The 25,874-nt window shown below is 37.8% G+C and overlaps 1 protein-coding gene across 2 annotated transcripts; it reads right to left on the bottom strand.

The window, feature by feature from the left end:
- Positions 1–306: 306 nt before the first annotated feature.
- Positions 307–25,614, bottom strand: LOC115424139 (alpha-2,8-sialyltransferase 8F-like). 2 transcript variants are annotated; one of them, XM_030141242.1, is made up of 9 exons: positions 25,394–25,614; positions 18,238–18,324; positions 11,100–11,186; positions 6,969–7,055; positions 6,804–6,878; positions 5,373–5,514; positions 2,695–2,807; positions 2,523–2,615; positions 307–2,002 (listed from the first exon to the last, which is right to left on the bottom strand). In XM_030141242.1, exons 1-9 carry the CDS (start codon positions 25,510–25,512, stop codon positions 1,534–1,536), a joined length of 1,272 nt encoding a protein of 423 aa, XP_029997102.1. In that variant the 5' UTR covers positions 25,513–25,614; the 3' UTR covers positions 307–1,533. The 2 variants fall into 2 exon arrangements, with proteins under 2 accessions (XP_029997102.1, XP_029997103.1); XM_030141243.1 differs by lacking the exons at positions 18,238–18,324; positions 25,394–25,614 and adding an exon at positions 12,220–12,356.
- Positions 25,615–25,874: the final 260 nt, after the last annotated feature.

Raw genomic sequence — 25,874 nt, forward strand, 5'->3', positions numbered from 1 at the left:
TGTTTCATGAAAATGCACCTTTACATGACACTTAAAAAATGAATTATTGCATTGGTTTGACAAAAAAATTCAGACACCTCTGGGTAGATGACTTGCTAGCTCACTACTGACTATTGTTGTGCTCTGTGATGTTGTAGGTCAACCAAACCAATGGCCTAACAAGCTGAAAGAGCGCATATCCACCAATCATAGCGGGGCGGGCATGATTTCAATAATAACTCAATACACTACAGTGCATGTAAACTGAGACAAAGACAACAGTCCAATTAAACAGCCCAATAGAGCTATGGTTGTGCAGAATTCTTAAAAATACAGAGAAAGTAACTATCCATTTAGAAAAATACCCATGCTAGTGTAGAAGGGACAATACATGAGACACTGTAAGAAATAAAAACTATATAGTTCTCACGTGATTATATTATTGAAATATAATTATGAATATTTGAGTCTTGACTTTAAGCTTGTTTTAAAGTTTGGTGCTGCATTAGTTAAAGTTTAACCATGATTATGATTAAAAACACACACTTGTTGATGTCCATAGTTTTGTCTAATGTAAGACAGTTTCACAAGTAACTAAAGATTCAAACATCGGATTCCAAACATATTGGTGTATCATATACTGGTGTATCATGTGTGACCAAAAAATAAAGATAGATTTATTTTAAACTGCACACCTCGGCCACCCCACCATCAACACCAGCCACCTACTCAATAGAAACAAATAACAAAAACAAAACTACATATGCACCCAAACATTCCCAGTAAAATATCTCATAACAGTTAAAATGAGCTGAGTGGTATGAAGATCTAAAGATCTAAGCCTTGTCTTTATAAAACCAGGACTTAATAAAGTGAAATCGGCTGACGGTAAGTAGGAACACATGAAAAATGGTGCTGAAATAACCTTTGTTCATTTAACTTTTGTTATTAAATCACCTGTAATGCCTTGTTAAACCATTGTGAGTGCCACACATTTCCCTTCAACAGCTGTCAGAGTATTTGTTGGTAATGTGTGATATGCTTTTGTACTGAAATCATACATTCAGTGTGCTGGTGTTCTCATAAAACATGACAGACAATCTTCCATTGAGGAGGTATTTCAATTTTTTCAACATATAATTACTTTGATCTAAAATCTTTCATGGTCGATTATGTAATTCACATGAGTAATTAGTTAACATAAGGTACTACGAAAGCACCTTGACAAAGGCCTTACAAAGCCTCTCCTTTAAAAGCATAACTACTCTATCCAGATTCCAGCTTGAACATTTAGAGTAATAAATATAATAGTAGGAACACTAAGGGTTTAGGTTAAGTATATTTTTTACAGTCTTACAGATGATTGTAATCAGTGCAATGCTGCTGCAGATTGGACAAGTCAGCATCCAACTCAGTCGGATACACTTGATCTATGACTTTAGCCAAAATAGATTCCTCAATTCACTTAAAAATAAAGGGAAGGCTTCACAGGCTTCATCCTGAGGATACAAGAAAGGCACTGTACTTCTGAGTTTTCCATGGGACTACATGGAGCTACTGTTCCCCACATTGTCCCAGGTGAAGCCTGAGCACCCCCTGACTGTGCAGCTGCAGCAGGAGCTGGAACTCAGAAGGCATAACATGCAAGTGATTTGCCTTTTGGTCATCGTAGTAGTGGTGAGTGAGGGGTTGAAATCCGTGTGGGTGGTTACTGAAGGGCCAGAAGCCATACAGGTGCACATTGGTACAAATTTCCAGCGCCAGGCTGGTCACGACTAAACCAGTGCTGAGCCGGATTTCTTTCAGACCCTTGCTGCGCCACAAAGCAGTCAGACTCTGGACGTACCCAGGGTTCAGTAAGACAGGCTGAATGGGGATCTCAAAGTCCTCAATGGAGTAAAGTGCCCGTAGGCATGAAGGAGTGGAATCCAAAAAGCTAAAAGCAGGAAAGAGCATCATGGAGTTTCCATATATTTGGAGACTATCCGCAAATGGACGGCGCGGTCCTAATAGACCCCCAAATCTGAAAACAATGTAGTTGAACAAGCATTCATATCTTTTACTGACATAAAAGTACCACAAAGTAAGTACAGGAATGTGCAGAAGTTTTTTGTTTTTTTTTTAACATGAAATTAAATATAAGAAGTTTTAATTGAAAAATGTCTATTAATCCCACACATCTGAAATGTGAGCCAGACTACTGTTATAGTTTAATCTGATCTGAATCATGTTGCATAAGGTCATTATATCTTTGTGGCTTTGCCCAGATACAAACTAAATGAGCCTTACTAATAAAGCTGCATAAAATCAAAATACTAACTTGTTAGCCTCATAGCATAATTACCTAAGTCATATTTTGGCCAAACTCTGGTACGTGCACAACTTTATTCTAACACTGCTGCTTCATTTTTTGCAGATATCACAATTTGGCCCAACATATGATAGAAAATTATGCTATGAGGCTAACAAAGTGATAAAAGTAAGGTACAAGTATATCAAATTTAAGTACATTACTTGAGTAGTACCATGAAACTCTTACTCACTTCTTCATATAACTGCTTGGGTTTGCAGTCACAATGTCGGTCTTGCTGCCCACATGTGCCTTAAATTCATTCTCCAAAGGAGGTAGGTTGCACCTATGATGCAGACAAATGTTCATTCTCTTAGTTAACTATCGTCATTATGTCAGTGGATTTGGTTCAACACTGCTCTCACCTGATGACAAACTGGGTTGAATCTATTGTGTTTCCACAGTTGCTGTTGGTCAGGATCCCTCCGTTTCCAACCACAGCACATGTGTCCCATGTTTTATTTGAAAATGGAGACTCCTAAAATCAACACAAAAATGTACATGTATTAAAGGCACATCCCACGTCCTCCACAAGCTGGTCATCTGTTTGTAAATATTTTTCGGAGGTGGGGGGTTAGCAGGATGCTCATGATGAAGTGAGTGGGCATTTGTTCAAAAAAGGTTGAGAACCACTGATTTAGAGGTTAAAGGTGTAACTACAGCATAAAGTATTTTTGACTGTTTGCCAATATAAAGCTGACTGCTGTTTCACAATCTCCTCCTTCCTCTCTAACTTTCTTATTCTATTATGTCTGTTTATTTTGTTTATGTGCTTGTATGATTTGTTAATTATCACGTTTGTCACATTTGCCCTGCTGGCCAACTGTGGCAGAGTATATGTATACATATATACACACGAACACACTTATACATGTACATATACATATATGTAACACCACTTATGTACCAAAAATTTTGAATAATGATAAAAGACTGTTAGAGTGCAGCAAAATGTCACTTGTTGACCCTGAAATAAGATGTGCAGTTCTGTCACTAGTTAACATTTATGACTTCAATTTTACAGGTGTCACAACTTAAAATATATTATACATGTTATATTAAAATATAACATACTGTCAAAAATTAAACCAGTCCCTGTGTTTCTTCTACACAAGTGAGTTTGATTATGAGACTTACGAAGGTACAAAGTTATTATGGGATGTCGTTTGTGGATATATGATTCACACTAAACTGTGACAGTTCTGACTTTGTTCATTTGATTCCAAACAGATCTTTGCAGTTCCTGACAAGACGAACCGTATAGAAAACAGAGGTAATTTGTGTTGTTGCTGTGGTTGTTTTCTATGTAGAAACAGAGCTAAGCTAACGGAGCTATAATGTAAACTATCAGCTGATGCAGAACATGAAGATTTAAAGAGCTAGTGTTATTTTTGAACAACTGTCTGTCATACCTGCAGCCAGACGATAGTCTGGTTTTGTCTGTCTTTTATGTTTTGTTTGTCACTTCCTGTTTTATTTTGTTAAGTTTCCCCTCATGTGTCTTGTCTGTCGTCTTTACTTCCTTTTCCTTGATCGTTCTCACCTTTCCCCTGATTACCTGTCTCCGCCCTAATTTGTGCCACCTGTGTCTAGTTGTCTTCCCTCCCTTTTGTGTATTTAAACCCTGTCTCTTCCCCCTGTCAGACGCCAGTTTGTAACTCTCGTAGTTCTTACCAGCGTTTTGACCTTGTCTGTTCGTTTGTCTGCCTGTTGTGACCCGTTTTTGCATTCCTCGGTTTTTTGCCTTCTGCCTGCTCCCTGTCGGTTTTGTCTGCCTCATCTGATCTCCTGGTTCTGACCTTCTCGCCCTGACTACTGGTACGTGAGTTTAGCCTTGTCCTTATGTCCTGTCGCCTGTTTGATAGCCTGCCTGTGCATGACCTGTTTCCATCCCTGACCTCCCTTTGCTTTTCCCTAGTCGGGAAAAATACCCCAAAGGCCGCTCGGGGAGACGGGCTGTCGCCCTCGATCCGGAGGACGAATCAGAGGAGGAAATCCCCAACCATTATCCTCAAGATTGTCACTCATATTATTTTTACACCTGTGTGTAAATAATAAATCTTTTGAACCTTATTTTTTGTGTCCGAGTTCTGCATTTGGATTCAGTGCTTGTACTAACGTTATCACACTGTCAGAATAACCAGCAATTTAGTTTTATTTTGACAAAGACAACTTGATGATAACATAATACAGATGTGTGCAAAACGAGAGTTTTTATAATTTAACCAGTGAATGATACAGTCTGTGCATTCATTTGTTGGTAGTTTTGTGTGTTCTGAGAGTTTGGAATATCAATATTAGATAGAACCCCTTTAAAAGACACCTCCCATTATTATGTCCATTGTAAATAACTCTCAGTATAATTGCTAAATTTACTTCCGTAATTGTGTCTTGAAGTATTGTTTATTTTGGCTACGTAATGGGTAACTTCCGGGTTGGACGTAGCGGACTTCTGCTTTGAAGAGTAACTTCCTATCTTAACATCACAAGGACAAAAACACGGTTAAAAAACTGCAAAGAGAGTTCGACACAGTGAATTGTTTTGTGTTAGCTGCCCCTCTGAAGAGGCACAAGGTACGTTTGTGTTAAATGTAGAGATGTTACTGAATATTTTGTCTCAAAGGTTTATTAATTTATCATTTATGCTAGCGAGCTAAGTTAACGTTTATTGTTAGGTTTCAGTCAAGCTAATCCTCAGTTATTTTTGATAATGTGAAATGTAATTACTTTGTAGTTACACACGTTTTTTTGTGTGTTCTTTAGCTCTTATGGTTGATTTAAGGATTTAGTACCATTAAATCTAAAAAATCATCAGTAAAGTGTCATCCTTCATGGGGGGGATGCAACATCCATGTGAAGTAAATAAAATCTAATTTAATTCCCAGGATCAGTTACATGTTGGAAGAACACATACAAACAGGTAATCCTTCTACTTATGCATTCTAAATCATATATTTTGTCACATTACTAGGCTTCCTCTGTTTTTCCAAAGGTGTTGCAGGTGTTGTGTTCCTCAATAAAAAAAAAAAAAAAAACTTCATACCTTCACAAATGTTCTGAAAAGCTCCGGGGTTACTTCGCGGACCTTTTTTTCGCCATCGTACACAATCTTCGATCCCACCGGGGCATTGGCCTGGGTGAGGATGGCCCTGTCAGAGCCACGGCACCTGGTGTGCAACTGAGATCTGGGAACCACAAGATTATAGTCAAATAACATACAGTTTGTGAGAGAAAATGGGAGGTGGAGAAAGCTTTAGCTCTTAAAGAAAACCATCCACTTTCATGTGCACAAAGTCAGTTCTATACAAAGAATCTGGGATCCTTATGGTGAAGCCCCTCATTTTCATAACACACATGACCTCAAGTCATGTTAAATTTAGACCATATGGTTGTAAGTTCCCCTGATGCAGTGCACATTTCTGGTTCTAATTCTCATTCCATGTGTATGGCTGTTCTTTCTCATCACCAATTGCCAGTTAGACAAACAAAAACTATGGTTAAAAAAAAAAAAAATTGGCAAAAATTAAAGGTGTTAAAGAGTTAAACTGGGATGAATTAATACCTGAAAAGCAACCTTGTTGAAATATACTAGCAATTAGTTTTAAGCATCAATACATTTAAATGACTTCGTCAATCAATATTAAGTATCACCTGAAGAAATGTAAATATAAAACATTAAATAGACTTTTGAAGAGTAAGAAAATTACAGAATTTTATTCTTTTTAAAGTCACTGATTTCAATCATTTCCACATAAGTTTCACCTGAGTTATTTCGGTTTTAAAGTAAAAAGTTGAATGATATTTTGAAGATATCTGGGCCTATATGATACACCAACACTCTGCTTTAATGCAATATGTTAATAATGTTATGATTATTTACTGTTTCTGTACAATTCTTGAATGAATACCATGAAAGTAAATAACTTATGTTAACAAAATGACACTCATAGAAATAAACTTCATGAAAATACATTAAAATGTAAATTAAGTCTACCAACATTATCTAAAACAGTTTTAGTGAATATAACATTTATTTATGTTTTTGGGGTCCAACAAAGGACCGTCATTCACTGAATATGTCTCTGCGGTTTCAACATGACCAGAGTTGTAGTGATTTTCAGCTCTTAAAATTTTTCAACTTGCTCTTAAAAATTGAGGTAAAATAAACCAAAGCAGTGCCCATTTTGGTGTTGGTGAAGTGTATCACAAGCAACAAAAGGTAGAGTCCATTGAGCTGTTTAACTCAAAACTATGTTTCTTTACTGTTTTTTAAGAAAACTGTGACATTCTTGGCTCATGAAAGTAACTTTGAAATTGACAAACATCATGTGTGTAAATGGCCTCAAACCATTGAGCCCTGTTTATATTTTGTCTGAGGTTAAATCCCATTGTGCACATAAGAACGGTTGAGACTTCAGTTTTCTATAGCACAATACACAAGGATAATTTTATTGCATGTTATGACACAGTTTACCTGAAATTTAGGTAATTTTCCTCCTGCTTGGTCCAGGTTTGAGAATAGTGCTCTAAAACTTTATTTATGACTTTACTGTAACACACACAAATACACAGTTAGGTGGTGACATGTAGCAGTTTGATAAATAGATAAAGACAAAGATGGAAGTGACTTTGCTCCCACCTGCAGCCTTTACAGTTGTCAGAGGACACAGAGGGGGCTTTTTCCTCAGTTTTCTTCTGAGGAGGCAGTTTGTCAGGCTCCACATGACTGAAAAGAAATGGAAGACAGGAATAATACATAGAGGCCAGAGATAAAACAGAGAATCTAATTTACTCTGAGCCTTGGAGCCTAGGAACCTGGGATGTTTGTGCTGTCATCATGACTCTTGTTGTGATGTTTACGTCAATACAGAAGGAAATCCTGCCATCAGAGTTCAAGAAGCTCTAATGCGTGTTGTTTCTTTCATTTCAAGATCTCAAGTCTTAACAGATCTCAGTCCTTTTTCCTGCTGCTTAGATGTCCAGATGAAAGTGGTCAGCAGGGTCCCCCAAAACAGGACAGTGATCATGAAAGAGAAGAGTGACTTCCCCTCATACCACCCTCCCTCCTACACTAACCTACTCCCTCTTCAGCATCCTGCATTCACAGGAAAACGGTACCGGAGCTTCAGGTCCCACTCCACAGGACTGTTGAACAGCTTTGTCCATCAGGCTGTCAGGATGCTCAACTCTGTCCACTACCTCCCCCCTCTGCCACCCATCCCTGGACTGTAACCCACCCCCACATTTACAGAAGGACACTACCTTAACAGTTTTGGACATAAGACTCAGTAGACTTACAACCTGTGATATTTTCACATCTGCTGCTGATGGTCTTCTGTACTTTATTATGAACATTGCACTATTGTCATATCTGCTACTGTTGTTCCATTAGGAACCTCCTCACCTAATACTGAATTGCACTACTGATGCTATTATAAATAGATTTGATATATACCCAGGTACGTAGAATTGCGTAGGGACTCTAGGGACACGTCCCTACCAATATCCAGCCACTACTGTGTAGTAAGTCACTATCAATACAACCGCTGTCTGTAGTGTTTAGTCAATGATTATGGCACACAAAGGGTTAACACTCTGTCTGCTAGAAGTCCCACCTATAACGTAAATGTCGCTTTCCGATTGGCTCTTTGGTTTTGCTAACGTACATGTGATTGGCCATCCCTGCTGTCACTCCATCTACTTGTAAAAGGAACCTACTAGTTGGACCGTTAACTTAAGTTGTCAATATGTTTGGCATTTGTTCTAATTGAGTCACGTTAGCTAGACAGATTTGAATATTAGTGGTGTCATTAACATTTACATTTGTACATGTGTCTTTTTGCGTGCGTGCGTGCGTGCTTGGTAATTAGGATTTGAAGAATGTCAGAGAAAAGAAAACTGGACAGAAGACACTTCTTTAGTAGTCAAAGTGTAAGTTAGTTCAAGGGTATAGAACTGTAGAGGCTCAACAATACAGATATTGGTTAAAAGACATTATTTAATGCTAAACAGATACACTTTTTAAAGTTATTTTTACTTATTATTTTCTTGTATTTCTATGGAAGAGAGCAACTGTTTAAAAAACACAAAGAAAATTTGTGGGGAAAATACAATAAAACCTCTGATTCTAAATGTGATTCTAGATGTGAATTTATCCATATTTTTGGGGAATAAATTACATGTAATAATAGAAAGTAAAAGCCTTTTTTGCTCAGACAATAACTGTATCATCAAACTCTATGATCATTGTATCCCTAATCTAATCTGTTCATATGTCATGCATCAACATATTTGTGTCAGGGGACAAACAGTAGAGACAGGAAGAGATAGACGATAGAGGCTGGAAATTCACGGTGAGGTTAAATAATGGATATGTTCGTCATGGGAATAAAATTGCAGAATGCATTAAATTCTTGTATCGTCTTTAGATGTTCAGATAGGCATTGTAAACATGTCAGTTACTGAATTTTTTTTCTGACTATGATTGTTTGCTCATTTGATCAGCTCTACATGACATGAAATTATAATAAAACATCAACTTTCAGGAGTACTGCCTTTGAGCACTTTTGTGTCCTCACCAATGTCAAAATCAAACCTACTCCCTTTTATATACCTATAATATTCTATTATAGTTTATACTTTATGCCACTTATGTATTCATATTTTATTTTTCTACAGTATGTTGTATTCTATTGAATTGCATGGCATTTAATAACAAGGTGAGAGAGAAACAGTATCTACATTCTTTCTATATCCTGTGAATCCAGTGAATTGACAATAAACAAGTGAAAAAGTTAGCAGAGCTTACTAATACCCCCGCCTGGTCGAAAAACACCTTCCCCTCCTGCTCACTGATACAGGGATTAATTTTGAGTCTTGATTTTCAATTTAAATGTAACAACATCTCGCATATATAAAATGAGAACTTTTGCCAACTGTAACACCACACACGCGGTTTACAGATTGGAGTGCCCATGTGGCTGTTTCTATGTCGGACAAACAAAAAGAAGGCTCAAAGATCGATTGGTGAAGCATAAAAATGCCATCCGTACAAGAAATGTTGATTATGCTATGGCATCACATTATATGGAGGTGGGACATGGAAGCCCCAACACACTGAAAGCGGTTGTTCTGGAAGTTGTAGAAAAGGATATCAGAGGAGGCGACCGTGTAAAAAGACTACTCCAACAGGAGACTTTCTGGATTATAGAACTGCAAGCAACAAAACATCCAGGCCTCAATGGAGATGTGGACCTCTCTCCTTTTTTGTAAAGGGTTATTTCATGAGGGATATTTGGTTATGTGGGATTGGTAATGAGAAAATATGAATTAATAAGATTTTAAAGTGTATTGCATTTGAGCATGTGGTACTAATAGTGGGACTTAACTTTAGAAGTGTGTTTTTTTTTCATATTATTTTGTTTTATTTTATTATACTTTTTGATATACTTTTTTTGTTTGGTTTATTGATTTTTTTTATTGATTTTTTTTATTTTCATTTTTATTACTGTTTTTTTGTGTGTATATATGTGTAGTTGTGTTCATATGTATATGTATGTCTGCATGCATGTTTTTTGTTTTTTTTTTCTTTTTTCCCCTCACACCTCCCTCCTTCAGGTCATTAAAGTGATTGTATGAAGGTGTGCAACTCACTAGTGAAAAAAGCCCTGATAAAGACCAGAGGTCGCAACGTGTTGACTGTATTTTAAAGACTGCCATGAATTAATGAAGGCATTTTATTTTTACACAAATCTTACAGTGTGCCTTGGATATATTTTTTTAAATCTAGCATGCTAATGCGGATTTTTTTGATTCTAAATAACCAGACACACCACAAGTTTCCAAAGAGCACCTGTGGATAATCACCAAGAAGACCCAGCAGCACTTCCACTTTTTTGAATTACAATTAGGGAATAATGTCTGAGAAGTAGAAATTTTAAAAAAAATTTTTTTTTTTCAAAATCCCAAAACTGGATTTCAGCCATCAAACTATGCACTGCACCTCTCCTAGTGGTAAAGAACATGTTTACAACTTGAAAAGAAATTGGGTGAATTGTGTTCAAGAAATCAGTTGGACAAATTTTTGAAGTTGAAATTTGCAAAAATTTGTAAAAGAAAAATCCAAAAATTTAAATTCACCCAAGAAACTCTGCTCTGTACCTCTCCTAGTGGTAAAGAATGTGTGTAAATTTAAAAAGAATCAAGTAAATCAGGTGAGAAATCAGTTGGACCAAAGTCTTGGACAGACAGAATTCCTGGTCTATTCCTGTATCTATTCCACTCTAAACCCTTCCCTCTGGGGCTGGTGGCAGTATGATAAAAAATCTTTTAAACTAGATCTTTAATCTTCTTGGGTGAGTGAAAGCATGCCTCTGTTATCAATCTCCTTTTTCCGTCTTGTTCAGTCAAACCTTGTTTTTTCTGCTGTTTTGTCTTTTCTCTCTTCTATGTCCCGATCACAAGTGTTGAAATGAGTCTTTTGCTGCTCTTCCACCTCTTCCTTTCCCCTTTGCACAAATAGAAGGCAGTAGTGTGCAGAACTAAGTTGGCCACAGTTTACCCCTTCACTTGTATGTGTTAGGAAACATTCATCACCATCTCACAGTTTCTCAACACTATTAAAGTCTCTCACACACACAGTTTCATCCAGGTTTGAGAATACTGCTCTAACACTTTATAAATGATACACAAATACACAGGTAGGTGGTGACACGCTGCAGTTTGATAAACAGATGAACAAAGACAAAAATGTAAGTGACTTGGCTCTCACCTGCAGTCATTACAGCTGTCAGAGGACACAGAGGGGGCTCTTTTCTCAGTTTTCTTCGGAGCAGGTAGTCTGTGAGGCTCCACATGACTGAAAAGAAATAGAACAGAGGAATAATACATAGAGGCCAGAGATAAAACAGAGAATCTAATTTACTCTGAGCCTGGGATCCTGTTCCTGCTGACGTCATGACTCTTGTTCTGATGTTTATATCAATACAGAAGGAAATCCTGCCATAAGAACATAAGGAGTTCTAATTGGCCTCATCCGCAATGGTGACGAGTCTGCGTACAGATGAGAGGTGGAACAGCTGACCCTCTAGTGTGGTCAGAACAAGTTGGAGCTGAACACCTTCAAAACAGTGAAGATGACAGTGGACTTCAGGAGTAGCCCCCATACATTGGCCCCCATCACAGTCCTCAACAACACTGTTACTACTGTGGAAACCTTCAGGTTTCTGGGATCCACCGTCTCCCAGGACCTAAAGTGGACTCCCAACATAGACTCCATAATCAAGAAAGCCCAGCAGAGGATGTACTTCATGCATCAGCTCAAAATGTTCAACCTGCCCCAAGAGCTGCTGATCCAGTTTTACAACGCGAAAATCCAGTCTGTTCTCTGTACATACATTTACATTTACATTTATGCATTTGGCAGACGCTTTTTTCCAAAGCGACTTACCGGGAAAAAACAAAATTTTAAAAAATAATAAATAAATAATAAAAATAAAATGTAATAAAATACAAGAATAGATTAAAGACATAAAGCAGCTGTACAATAAAAACAGTGTCATACAGAAGATTAAAAAGCAAAATTATAGATTAAAAATACAAGAATAGATTAAGAAGACATCAAAACAGCTGTACAATTAAAACTGAAATTTAAATACATCTTCTGGGAAAAAGAAATGAAGCCATGTGTTCACATACTTTCTACATTTTTGAAGGTGTGGACTGACCTGTTTCGAGACATCATTCTGTTGTCTGTCTTCATACTTAACATACTTTTTTGCTTATAGTACCCCTGTGGGCTTACTTAGTTAAGGCTTTCTACTTGTAGTGAAGTATTTTCACAGTATTTTATAAATCCTAACAGATCCGAGTGCTTTTTTCCGTCTGCTTACCTGTTGTTGGACATGTACCAGATGAAAGTGGTCAGCAGGGTCCCCAGAAACAAGACAGTGAGCATGAAAGAGAAGCAGTGTCCCCTCATACCTCTCCCCTCCCACAGTAACCCAGCCATCCTCTTGTCTCACTTCGCTTTGCCAAACACTGACCTGTTACTGCTTTCCGTCACCTTGTCACTGTGTTTTTTACTGTTGCGCCACCCCTTCCCTGGCTGTAAACCTCACTCTCTTAAAGTCACCCACTCAAATCTGTTCATCTTTTGCCTCACTGGTTTCTCTAGTTATGCTACCTTTTTCCTCCTCCTCCTCCTCACCCCTCACTCGCCTGGATTTGAAAAAAATAATACATGTGAATGCTGTTCTTAGATTTTAGTTCCGTATTCAACACGCTAAGACAGAGAGTTAGACACCTGGGACTCAGAATCTCTCTCTGCAACTGGGTGCTGGACTCTTTTGTTCGCCCCCCCCCCCCAACATTTTCTTTGCCCTCCAGTTCCCCCCACACTTTTGGAATCCTGGTGCTGCCACTGTAAGTCAGTAACCTGACAAAGCTGAGAATTACTGAAATTAATTAAACAGCAGGAAATAAAATCAGTCACAAAAGGCCTGAAATCAGAGGTCTGTAGATAACGCCATCCATCAGATAAATGATTTTCCATAGAAAACAAGATGACGCTTGCCGGCAGAGGAAGAGGAGGATATGATACAAAGACAGAATTCAGACTGAATTTAATGTCAAATGACAAACATCTTGGCTTTTCTGATTATTATCAGAACAAACTAAATTGAGATGCAATGAAACAGACAGGCCCAGTGTTCTCTGGTTTGTGTTTTTCCTGAATCAGAAAGTCCAAATATCTCTCAAACATACACTAATGATGCTGTGTCAAGAGTCTTTGAACAGTCCAGGATAAAACTGGTGTTTACTGTAGTTAAAATTTATGAAAACGTAACAAGTGTGGGGTTTGATAATTACACAGCATCTAACAAGATGTTCAGACATTAAACAGGAAGTACCAGCTTCATCCTGTGCCTCTGATTTATCACAGAGCTCATCGACACTATCTATCTATCTATCTATCTATCTATCTATCTATCTATCTATCTATCTATCTATCTATCTATCTATCTATCTATCTATCTATCTATCTAACACTTTATCAATGACTGAAGTGTAACACACATGATGGTGTTTCCACATTCATTATGAAGCCTCTGAATGTCTAGATGAGACAAATGCGATGCTGCTGAAAAGCCCAGAAACTGCATTTTATCTGAATTATTTACATGTATTAATAGGATTATTGGTTCTAAAGTTATTGAACATTTTATGTCAGTAAATGCATTTAGACACTGGCAGCTGTTTAGGTCTTTAAGGGTTAAAAATAAAGCCAAGCCATCATAACCCAGTACACAATAGGCCTTCACCTTAACTCAGTATAAGAGCAAATATATGTATATGCTCCTGATCATTTTACTAAATTATATAATCGTTGGTTGAGTGGGAAAACCAGACATGCAGGTATGATAAATGACTGTTGTGTAAAACTCATTGTTTACACACATCTGTATAATGGTTTCTTCAAGTTTTCTTCTACAAACTAAAACTCATGGCCACAAAATGTTTACAGTCTCTCAGAATAACATTGTGTCTTATAATCTTCACATGCTTCATCAGCTGACAGTTTACATTCATACATGCTCTGTTAGCTTAGCTCTGTTTTAAGACAGAAAACAGCCACAGTAAAACTACAAATCACCTCCATTTTCTGTACGATTTGTGTTGTCAATAGCTGCACCAAAGATTTATTTGCAACTTAGAAAAAGTAATAACATCCCATAATAAATACCTTCATAAGCCTCATAATCAAACTCACCTGTGTAGAAGAAATGCTGCTATTTCAGCATCAAACTCCATTCATTTCATTTAGAGCTGTGTCCAGTGGTGAAAACAACCACAGTGCTTTTAGCTTTCATCACTTTGTCTCTTTCTTTGACACTTCACATGTAGTCTTTTGAGTAAAAGTCTGAATATTACATAATAAAATGCTTAAAGAATAAGACTTTTACTGTTGTACATGTTTAAGGTTGAGCTCTGTTGAACTACTTTATATCTTGATGTTTACAAAATAAAATAAAATTCATTTATAAAAAATTAAAATTCATTTAGAATTGGAACTTTGGCCTACTTTTCCCAAAATGTAATCAGATTCTGCTAAAGTGTTAACAAACAAACCAAACCAAAAACAATACTCCTTGCCTCTCCTTGGTTGGGGGGGGGGGCTGGGTAATAAATAAATAAATAAAATCTACATTTGATGGTCTTGGTTTGTGAAGATGCATTTTGAAGAGAATGCAAGACGGTCTTGTATCATTAGTTTATCATAAACATCCAAAATCATCACATTCACCGTTTTCACTAGTCAGGAACATTTGTAATCTGAAAATGCAGACATTTATAGTGGAATAAAAGGTACAATATTTTCCTCTGAGAAGCAAAGGACAAGTACAAGTACTTCAAATTTCTCCATAAATACTGTATACTGCAGTATTTATAGGTCACTCATATTGTACCTATGTACATTATGGAAAGGACTGATGACTTCCACTGACATTACACTAAATATATATTCATGTTTTTGAGCATTTGAACGACAAATTGACAGATGTTGGAAGGTTTTTAAGTCACATAACTCAAAAACACTTGACTCTGTTTGAGAAACCCAAGACAGAAAAAAAGCTTTTTCCATCTGGTAAAAAGAAGAATGAATCCCATGCAACCAAAGATTACCTCTTTTTTTTGTCTGGTAAATATTTATTGTTATTGTATCTTATTATTGACATTTCCTTCTTTCCACTGCTGTTTACAAATACACATTTTTAAACATTCACATGATTCTAAATCAGGCTCATCAGAGGTTGTTAAGTTTCGATAGTTTCATCTACAGCTTGTACATGAGAAAATACACTTTAAGACTCAGAAAGTAGGAGCTCCAACCCCATACTTTCAGATTTGTAAGACCCACACTAAGAAAAGATAATCCCAAAGATTTTCACCAAAAGTGCAGGATTCACAATCATTACATCACATCCCTTTCATTATAGTCAGTTTACTTACATTCATTTTGCTTTTACATCATCTTTAAAAGACACAACATAGTACCAGTATGAGTATAATGCCACTTTGTCACAGTACGATTTTCTTGTCTAGTTAGTGCAGTGACAGGCGAATAGCATGTTGCAACACAGGGTATGTAACTGTCAACTGCTCACATTTGGGACACAAACTTGACAGACACTTACATATCTGGGACAAGTTGCACAAAGTATAAAAGTACAGAGTTAAACCAGTCTTTTTAAATACAATTAAATCATGGTTTAACCCTAAAATATGTTGTAATGAACATTAAAATTATCTTAAAATGAAAAGGGATTAACATTTAAACCTCATGTTTGTTTTCACTTTTTAAGTTCATTTTGTCACACCACAACATTGAATTTCAGTCACACCTCCAGATATAAAAATTGACAAAATTATCCTCTGACAGGGATGTGCAAAGGATTATAGAGGGGCAGGGGCTCAAAGTCACAAAAGGGCAGTATGTGTGCGCCAGTGGCAATTTCTCACAGACTGCAAGGGAGGCCCGGCTTCCCCTAAAATTACGAAAATTAAATGGTTAAATATGTACGGTTGTGTTGACATTTTATTGACTATAAATGTGTTACAACACGTTCATCTTAAAGATGAGTTCGTTCAAATCAGCTTTATCACAAATCAACAGACTCGATGTTGTTCACTTCTCCATTCCCGTTGCACTGTTTTCTCATCCATCTCTGCTCAGTGTATTTGTCCGTAGACTCCAGGCGTCTCTGGGCTTCAATGGGACTGAGTGGAACAGGTTTTTTCATTGCCTCAAAACTGGACGGTAATTGGATAAATGCCACGATGTTGTCCCGCCCCCGGACGCCGGGCGTTTCTGGGGGTGAAGGGAGCTGTGGGCGGAGCTCAGCCGGGCTGGACGCCAGAATCCCACGTGCTGATTGGAGGATCAGTCGAAAGGCTGAATCCCGTTTGATTGACAGCTATTTTCAGATCTGCTCCTTCACTGACACAGTTCAGTTTAATACCGTCACACATTCTGCTGAGAAAGCAGAGAAACCACCACCAAATTACTCGTTCATTTCTTGCACTGTAAATAAAACACACTCATTGTACTTCCTTGTTTCAATTTAACATAATTTCACTGTTTTCTTGTTTCAGTTCCATAATTTAATCATTTCTTGTTCGAGTTTAATATCGTTTTGTAGACAGTTAAATCAATCATACTGTCGGCTAGGTCGGAGTGAAAGGAGCATCTGTAGTTTAAAAAGGCTGAAGTCTTACACCCACAACACAATGGGCCAAGGCAATGTGAGCAGAGAGGACACTGGTCCAGTCCCTGGAAAAGACACCTACTTGGTACGATAAGGTTACTGACCATTTTCTTAAAAAGGAACGGAGGGACGAATGTATGTTTAAATAACTTGACTTTTTTTTTTTGTTTGTTTTGATGTAAGCTGACAATGAGCTTCCCCTGTCTGAAAGACAAGCAGCCGCCACTGGTGTGCGCCAAATTTTTTTCAGGCCTTTATAATACAATATGTGGCTTAATGTAACATTAATAAAGTAGCCATAGATAACAACAACAACAGCATAGCTGTGTATATTGTGTAGCTGTGAGTGATGCAATTGCTGTTTCTCTTGTGTCATCAAATTATTGTCAAAATGAATCATAATACTGAGGTTTGGAGGACACGCAGTTCAGCGGCAATTCTAAAAAGCAATAAAACACTGGCGTTTTATCAAGCTATATATTGTTGAAGATAAAGATTATAACACATGAACATTCAACTGTGAAACATTGAACATTGACAAAAATATAGAAATAAATACTAGAAAAACAGTCCTGTTTAGTCTGTAGTTCAGCCTGCATGCCTACAGGACTGCAGCCAACATGTTGATCTCAATGATTTGTTGTTGACGTAGCATAGCTAACATAGTCTGAGACCTGTGAATAGCTACACAATAAACTACAACAATTTCCCAACTCCCCAAAACCGAGTCATAACTTCCAAACTGGTAAACTAAGGCTGAGAGAGAAAGGCACATGTAAAGAACATATGTGTACAATTTGAAAACAATTAGAGAATAATCCCAAAATTGAATTTCAGCCAGCAAACCATGCACTGCACCTCTCCTAGTGGTGAAGAACATGTGTCCAACTTGAAAAGAAATTGGGTGAATTGTGTTCGAGAAATCAGTTGGGCAAATTTTTGAAGTTGAAATTTACAAAAATTTGTAAAAGAAAAATCCAAAATTTGAAATTCACCCAAGAAACTCTGCTCTGTACCTCTCCTAGTGGTAAAGAACATGTGTGTCAAATTCGAAAAGAACTGAGTGAATTGGGTGAGAAATCGGTTGGACAAAAGTCTTGGACAGACAGAATTCCTGGTCTATTCCTGTATCTATTCCACTCTAAACCCTGCCCTCTGGGGCTGGCGGCAGTATGATAAAAATCTTTTAAACTAGATCTTTAATCATCTTGGGTGACTGAAAGCATGCCTCCTCTGTTATCAATCTCCTTTTTCCGTCTTGTTCAGTCAAACCTTGTTTTTTCTGCTGTTTTGTCTTTTCTCTCTTCTATGTCCCGATCACAAGTGTTGAAATGAGTCTTTTGCTGCTCTTCCACCTCTTCCTCTCCCCTTTGTACAAAAAGAAGGCAGTAGTGTGCAGAACTAAATTGGCCCACAGTTTACCCCTTCACTTGTATGTGTTAGGAAACATTCATCACCATCTCAGTTTCTCAACACTATTAAAGTCTCTCACACACACAGTTTTGTCCAGGTTTGAGAATACTGCTCTAACACTATCAATGACTGTTGTGTAACACACACAAATACACAGGTAGGTGGTGACACGCTGCAGTTTGATAAACAGATGAACAAAGACAAAAATGTAAGTGACTTGGCTCTCACCTGCAGTCATTACAGCTGTCAGAGGACACAGAGGGGGCTCTTTTCTCAGTTTTCTTCGGAGCAGGTAGTCTGTGAGGCTCCACATGACTGAAAAGAAATGGAACAGAGGAATAATACATAGAGGCCAGAGATAAAACAGATAATCTAATTTACTCTGAGCCTGGGATCCTGTTTCTGCTGTCATCATGACTCTTGTTCTGATGTTTACATCAATACAGAAGGAAATCCTGCCATAAGAACATAAGGAGTTCCAATGCATGTGTTATTTCCTTCATCTCAAGTAAAAAAAGCTGCATCATCTTTCATAAATTGCAGCTTATGGTCGACTGATGAGTATGTGTCTATGCTGTACTTAAACACCCACAAAAATACAATCATCATGTTTTGCATCTGTGGGACATGATTGTAAGAGGACAGATTAGTTTTGAGAGTCTGTGAATTTCTTTCAACATCATGAATGAACAACCAGTGAACAAACACACAACCATAGACCTTTGACTCTGTGCCATATTTCAGTTGGAGACTGTTGTGTTTTGCATGTCTGTCTGTCCAGCGTGTATCCTGCCAAATGCCCTCTAATTTCAGGTGGGTAGTAGTCTGGTTTTGCCAGTGAGCTGAAATAGCACCTCATGTTTCAAGTGATGTAAACAAATAACGGCAATGTGGTACCTCCTAGAAGTGCCTTAGAGTCTGGAGTGTCTTAACACTGGAGCACATATTCACTAGGTATAGTTTGATGTTTATACCTAGGTGAAATAAGAAAAATCAGCACCTTTTTCATGCTTCAAGGACATCAGCAAAAAAGAATTGGAGTAAAACTTAACCTTAAACATTTAAAGCAGTAGAATGGATCAAAAACATGAAATACAATAGCAGGACACCAACAGGAACCGTTTTAATATCCATACTTTTTAACAGCTGCTCTGCATGTACTGCCTTCTAATCTTTGCTTCATCACTGATTTACCATAATGTGTAGTTGCAGTTGGTATAGGTGTAGTTTGTCAAGGAATCTGGAATCATTAAATGACTGTCATCAATTTACTGTGATATTTATTTCTCAAAGTTCCTTGATTGAAAGAGGTGAGCATTGTTTGCCAATCAAATGCTCAAAAACCTGTCTGACTGGATTCTGTGAAAGTGTGGAACTGTGGGTGTGGTTGACTGTTATCAAATCTGAGATAAAATTCAAATTTTGAAGGCAAACCTTCATTTTTTTGTGTGGTTTTTTTGTTTGTTTGTTTGTTTGTTTTTTGTTTTACTCCACTACATTTATCTGACAGTTTTAGTCACTGTTACGATGACAGTTTTTCACTTTCTATCTGTAAAATGGAAACAACTGATGATTCTGGATGTTTGTGAAAGACCATGTGTTACTTTATGAGCTGAAAGAATTGACATGTTGAGTTAAATAACCACTTCATAACCCTCTTGGATTAGTTGCATTGTCACAGGCTGGTTGTTTTAGTGATATGTGGTTCTCACAGGACACATATGCTATAAACAAGATTATGATGCATGTTATTTTTTCGTTATTTTACATTCTGCTCCATTCAAGTGCACTTTTGTAGCTTTAGTTTCTGTCTTTCGGTGCCTCATTCTATCATCTGTCCTCATACTGAACATACCTTTTGCTTATAGTACCCCTATGTTCTTACTTAGTTCTGGGTTTTTTTCTACTTGCAGTGGAGTATTTTCACAGTGTGGTATTAGTCCTAACAGATGCGAGTGCTTTTTTCCGGCTGCTTACCTGTCGTTGGATGTGTACCAGATGAAAGTGGTCAGCAGGGTCCCCAGAAACAGGACAGTGAGCGTGCAGGAGAAGAGTGACTTCAAGTGCTGTCCCCTCATACCTCCCCCCTCCCACACTAACCCACTCACCCACTTGTCTCACTTCACCTTGCTCAACACTGACCCGTTACTGCTTTCTGTCAGCTTGTCACTGTGTTTAAACTGTGTTTACATTGTTCCTCCTCCCCTCCCCGGCTGTAAACCTCACTCTCTTACAGTCACCAGTCACATTTACACTGGGTTTACTTTGATGCTAGGGTGAAATCTGTTTTTAGTGCATAAATGATGTCGGAAGAAAAGAAGTGGAGTAAAATTTAAGCATATAAATCTGTAGAATGAATCAAAAACATTAAATACAGTAGCAATTAATATCCACACTTAACCCTTTAAGCATCATAATAAAAAGTATAATATTATTATTATAGTATAATAATATAAGTATAGTAATAACAAGTATAATATTATATAATAATATAGGTATAATATTATTTATTTTAATATAATAAAAAGTCATAATATTGCAACAAGCAACATTACTGAGTGGAACAGACAGCTTTTTGAAGTACTGATATCAAAATTGAATATTTAAAAAAGAAAAACTCTGGTATCTAAAGGGTAACATACTTTTTACCCTTGGCCCTCGCTGCAGGGTATAGAGCAGGGGTGGCCAACCCTGGTCACGGAGAGCCACTATCCTGCATGTTTTAGATGTTTCCCTCTTCCAGCACACCTGATGGTCGTTCACCCTCTTGTCTCACTTCACCTTGCTCAACACTGACCCATTACTGCTTTCTGTCACCTTGTCACTGTGTTTATACTGTGTTTATATTGTTCCTCTTCCCCTCCCCGGCTGTAAACCTCACTCTCTTACAGTTGCCAGTCACATTTATACTGGGTTTACTTTGATGCTGGGGTGAAATCTGTTTTTAGTGCACAAACGATGTTGGAAGAAAAGAAGTGGAGTAAAATTTAAGCATATAAAGCTATAGAATGAATCAAAAACATTAAATACAATAGCAATTAATATCCACACTTAACCCTTTAAGCGTCATAATAAAAAGTATATTATTATTATTATTATAGTATAATAATATAAGTATAACAATAACAAGTATAATATTATATAATAATATAAGTATAATATTATTTATTATAATATAATAAAAAGTCATAATATTGTGACAAGCAACATTACTGAATGGAACAGACAGCTTTCTGAAATATTGATATATTGATATCAAAATTGAATATTTAAAAAAGAAAAACTCTGGTATCTAAAGGGTAACATACTTTTTACCCTTGGCCCTCGCTGCAGGGTATAGAGGGAATGCATGTGACGTCACCGTGGTTCCACCCACTGAGTGGCAGAAAGAGGGAGATGAATGACAGCGTTGGCTTCAATACTGTCTAAACTTAAGAACAGTATTTAATAAAAAATGGGGAAGAGCTGTTGTGAGATTGATTGTACAAACAGGTTTGAAAAGCAGTCGGAGCTATCGTTTTACAGGCACCGAAAGACAAAGAAAAGAGAAGTAGATGGATCCACAAACCCAGGAAACCAAACCTAGATCTGTGGATCCCTGTTTGGTGTCAGGTAACATTAATTTATGCTGTGTTTTTGGGTCAAATCAGACCTTAAATGACGTATTGTTTTGGCTAACGTTACTTCTTAGTAAGCTCTTGGTTTCATGATCAGATCTTTCATGGTTTTTGTCTTCATTTTTTGATTCTGAACCTTGTGCTCCTACATGATTAGTAAACTAACTGAAACTGAGGCTAACCTAGTTTTTCAAATATGGGGGAACTGGAGAATAAAGCTACGATGGAGTATTAGGGCCACATAAGAAAATAAAAACACTTGGCACTACGAGTATAAAGTCATAAAATATTGATATAAAACCCGTAATTTTATGATAATAAAGTCGAATACAAAAAGAATCACAATGTTTTGAAAATAAAGTCGTAGTTATTAAAAAAAAACAACTCATAATTTAACAAAAATTTCATTCGTTTTTGAGATTAAAGTTCTCATATTCCAACAATAAAGCCATAATATTACAAGAATAATGTGGTGATTTAAAAACAGGTGGGAAAAATATCCTAGTTTACCAGAATAAAGTCGTACCCCGCTCATCCACAGCAGTAGTATCTGTGTTGTATAAAGTACTTGATATGAACTGGACGTAAATCTCCTCAGTACCAGTAGATCATGCATATATTCACTGGGGTCAGAACACGGTCTACTGTAAATGCACTTTGGATCAGCTGGTTCTGGGCCCTACTTTTGGACCCTGGTTTTCAGTGATGATGAAACCATGTATATTTGTTTCAGGTAAAAATAGCGATGATCCCCTACACCCTGGATGTCAGGATACTCCATTTCAGTCCACATCAGTGTTCGTGGACCACTTATTCTTTGGTAGCTCGTACAGATCCATGTCCAGTCCAATTGTCCTTAATTTAATTTCATAGTTCACATTTTCCCAGTCTCTATGTGTCTACTGCTATACTCCCTCACTTTAACCAGGTTGATTTTTGCCACTCAGTCTGACTCAGAGGGGTGTGGCCCAGGGGGGAAGTGATGTATGTGCATACCCTCTATTGTCATCAGTTCATTGTATATCCATCAGTCTGTCCATCTGTATGTGCAAACACTTTGGCATGGACTGGAGGCTGAGGGTTTTCAAGGGCACGTTATGTTTAACCGCTGCCACACCTTTCTTGCTTATCAACTACTGTCTATCTTCATACTGAAAATACTTTTTATCTACTGCTTTGAATCTCCTCTGTTTCATCTGTTGTGTAATGTCATGGAAGTTGACCTTAAAAGATGATCACAGATTTACTGGAATAACAAGTTCTTTGGCAAACAACATACGTTAATGAATCAAATGTTTTTGTTCATTTATTTTTTTAAAAACCTATCTGACTGGATTGGCTGGAATTCTATGGGACTGTGGTACTGTGGGTGAAGTTGAATAGAATCAGTGTGATTCTATTTGTCCTACTGCGCCTAACAAACACACTTTTGCTTTTTTCCCCCACTTAGAAACATTTTTCATAAACTGTAAGCCGTTTTATTCTCCGCAGGAGTTCTCATTTATTCTGGTTGGGGTTCACATTCCACCTCAGGTCTGTGTTAGTGAGGCTTTACATCATCTGGCCGACCAGATAACTGATATGGAAAGAAAACATCCAGACTCCCTACTCATTGTTCTTGGGGACTTTAACAGAGCAAACCTCAGCCGTGAACTGCCAAGATATAGACAGCATGTTAAGTGTCCCACCAGGTACAAAAACACTCTGAACCATTGTTACGCTATTTTAAAGGACACATACTGCTCCGTCCCCCGTGCAGCCTCAGGGCTCTCTGATCACTGCATGGTTCATCTTCTCCCAACTTACAGTTTGAAATTCAAATCTGCTCAGCATGTAATGAAGACTGTGAAGAGATGGACCACTGAGTCAGAGCTGGAGTTTCAGGCCTGCTTTGACTGCACTGATTGGTTTGTTTTTGAGGCTGCTGCAACAGATCTCAATGGACTCACTGACACTGTGACATCCTACACTAGCTTTTGTGAGGACATGTATGTGCCGACCAAAACCTTCTGCACATACAAGAACAATAAACCCTGGTTCACTGCAAAACTTAGGATGCTTTGTGAGGCCAAGGAGGAGGCCTACAGAAGTGGGAACAGAGCCAAGTACAACGAGACCAGGAACACACTGATGAAGGAGATCAAAGTGGCAAAGAGGTGTTACACTGAGAAGCTGAAAAACAGTTTCCCTACAAACAAGCCTGCATCAGTGTGAAGAGGTCTACAATCATCACTGGCTACAGGACACCTTCCCCCCACATTGCAATGAACTGCGAACTGGCTGATGACCTGAATGCCTTCACAGGGAGGTGTGCTCTCCCCGCTGCTCTTCTCCCTCTATACCAACAAATGCACCTTGGGATATCCATCTGTTAAACTCCTGAAGTTTGCAGACAACATAACAGTCATTGGCCTCATCCACAACAGTGACGAGTGGAACAGCTGGCCCTCTGGTGTGGTCAAAACAAGCTGGAGCTGAACACACTCAAAACAGTGGAGATGACAGTGGACTTCAGGAGTAGCCCCCATACATTGGCCCCCATCACAATCCTCAACACTGTTACTACTGTGGAAACCTTCAGGTTTCTGGGATCCACCATCTCCCAGGACCTAAAGTGGACTCCCAATATAGACTCCATAATCAAGAAAGCCCAGCAGAGGATGTACTTCATGCATCAGCTCAAAAATGTTCAACCTGCCCCAGGAGCTGCTGATCCAGTTTTACACCACAAAAATCCAGTCTGTTCTCTGCACAGCCATCATTGTCTGGAAAGAAACCAAAGCCAAATTCCTTGTATGTGTTCACATACTTGGCCAAGAAAGCTGATTCTGATTCTGCTTTATTGAAGTTTTAGACACTGAACCCTAAATTGCTCCCAGTAAGGTCTGGCAGCGCCTTGCATGGCAGCAGCTGCCTACTGGTGTGTGAATGGGTGAATTGTAAAGTGCTTTGGGCACCATGAAGGTCTAGAACATGTGCTATATATGTACAGTCCATTTGTAGGTGTAGTTTGTTAAGGAACTTGACATCCAAAGGTGATCAATGATTTACTGTGATAAACATTTAACCATTCAAAGTTCTTTAGCAAACAACATACGTCAATCAATCATATTTAAAAAAAAAACTAACAAAACCAAAAACATATCTGAATGAATTGGCTGGAATTATATGGGACTGTGTTACTGTGGGTTAATCAAATATAATCAATGTGAGGTATTTTATAATCCATCTTATTGTCCTTATGGGTTCTACATCATTACATCTCACAAGCAAGCCTTGCATTTTACTCACCTACATTTGTCTGACAGTTTAAGTCACTTTTAAGATGACAATTTTTCACTTTCTGTACAATGGAAACAACTGATGATTCTGGATGTTTGTGAAAAACTGAAAGACTGTGTTAATTTATGAACTGAAAGAGTTCAACATGTTGACTTAAATAACCACTTCATAACCCTTTTGGATCAGCTGCATTGTCACAGACTGTTTTAGTGAAATGTGATATGTGATTATCACAGGACAGTGTTACTATAAACAAGATGATCTTAGAGCATATAACACGTTATTTTTCCATTGTGTTACATTCTACTGCTCCTTACAAATACAGACTGTGCATCATTCTATTGTTTGTCTTCATACTTCACACACTTTTTTGCTCATAGTACCCCTATGTGCTAACATAGTTAATGTTTTCTACTTGTAGTTAAGTATTTTCACAGTGTTTTATAAATCCTAACAGAGCCGAGTGCTTTTTTCCATCTGCTTACCTGTCGTTGGACATGTACCAGATGAAAGTGGTCAGCAGGGTCCCCAGAAACAAGACAGTGAGCATGAAAGAGAAGCAGTGTCCTCTCATACCTCTCCCCTCCCACAGTAACCCAATCATCTTCTTGTCTCACTTCACCTTAATCAACACTGACCTGTTACTGCTTTCCATCACCTTGTTTATACTGTACACTGTTTATACTGTTCATACTGTTCTGCCACCCCTCCCTGGCTGTAAGCCTCATTGTCTTACAGTCACCAGATCAAAACTGGCAATCGTTTCCCTCACTGGTTTCTCTAGTTATGCTATCTTTTTCCTCCTCCTCACCCAGCCCTCACTCACCTGGATTTAAAAGAATTAATGCATGTGAATGCTGTTCTTAGATTTTAGTTCAACATTCAACACGCTAATACAGAAAGTCAGACACCTGGGACTCAGAATCTCTCTCTGCAACTGGGTACTCTCTCACAGGAAGGCCACAA

This window comes from Sphaeramia orbicularis, chromosome 8 (assembly GCF_902148855.1).
Source record: "Sphaeramia orbicularis chromosome 8, fSphaOr1.1, whole genome shotgun sequence".
Classification (NCBI taxonomy): Eukaryota; Metazoa; Chordata; class Actinopteri; order Kurtiformes; family Apogonidae; genus Sphaeramia; species Sphaeramia orbicularis.

What these genes read in the sequence shown, in the direction of transcription:
- LOC115424139 (XM_030141242.1), bottom strand. Translation starts at nt 25,512, where the DNA reads ATGATTGGGTTACTGTGGGAGGGGAGAGGTATGAGAGGACACTGCTTC. An exon ending in GAAAATTACCTAAATTTCAG is followed by an intron (nt 5,515 to 6,803) that starts GTAAACTGTGTC and finishes TGTGGTTCCCAG; the next exon opens with ATCTCAGTTGCACACCAGGT. An exon ending in TTTTCAGAACATTTGTGAAG is followed by an intron (nt 2,808 to 5,372) that starts GTATGAAGTTTT and finishes TGTTGATTTTAG; the next exon opens with GAGTCTCCATTTTCAAATAA.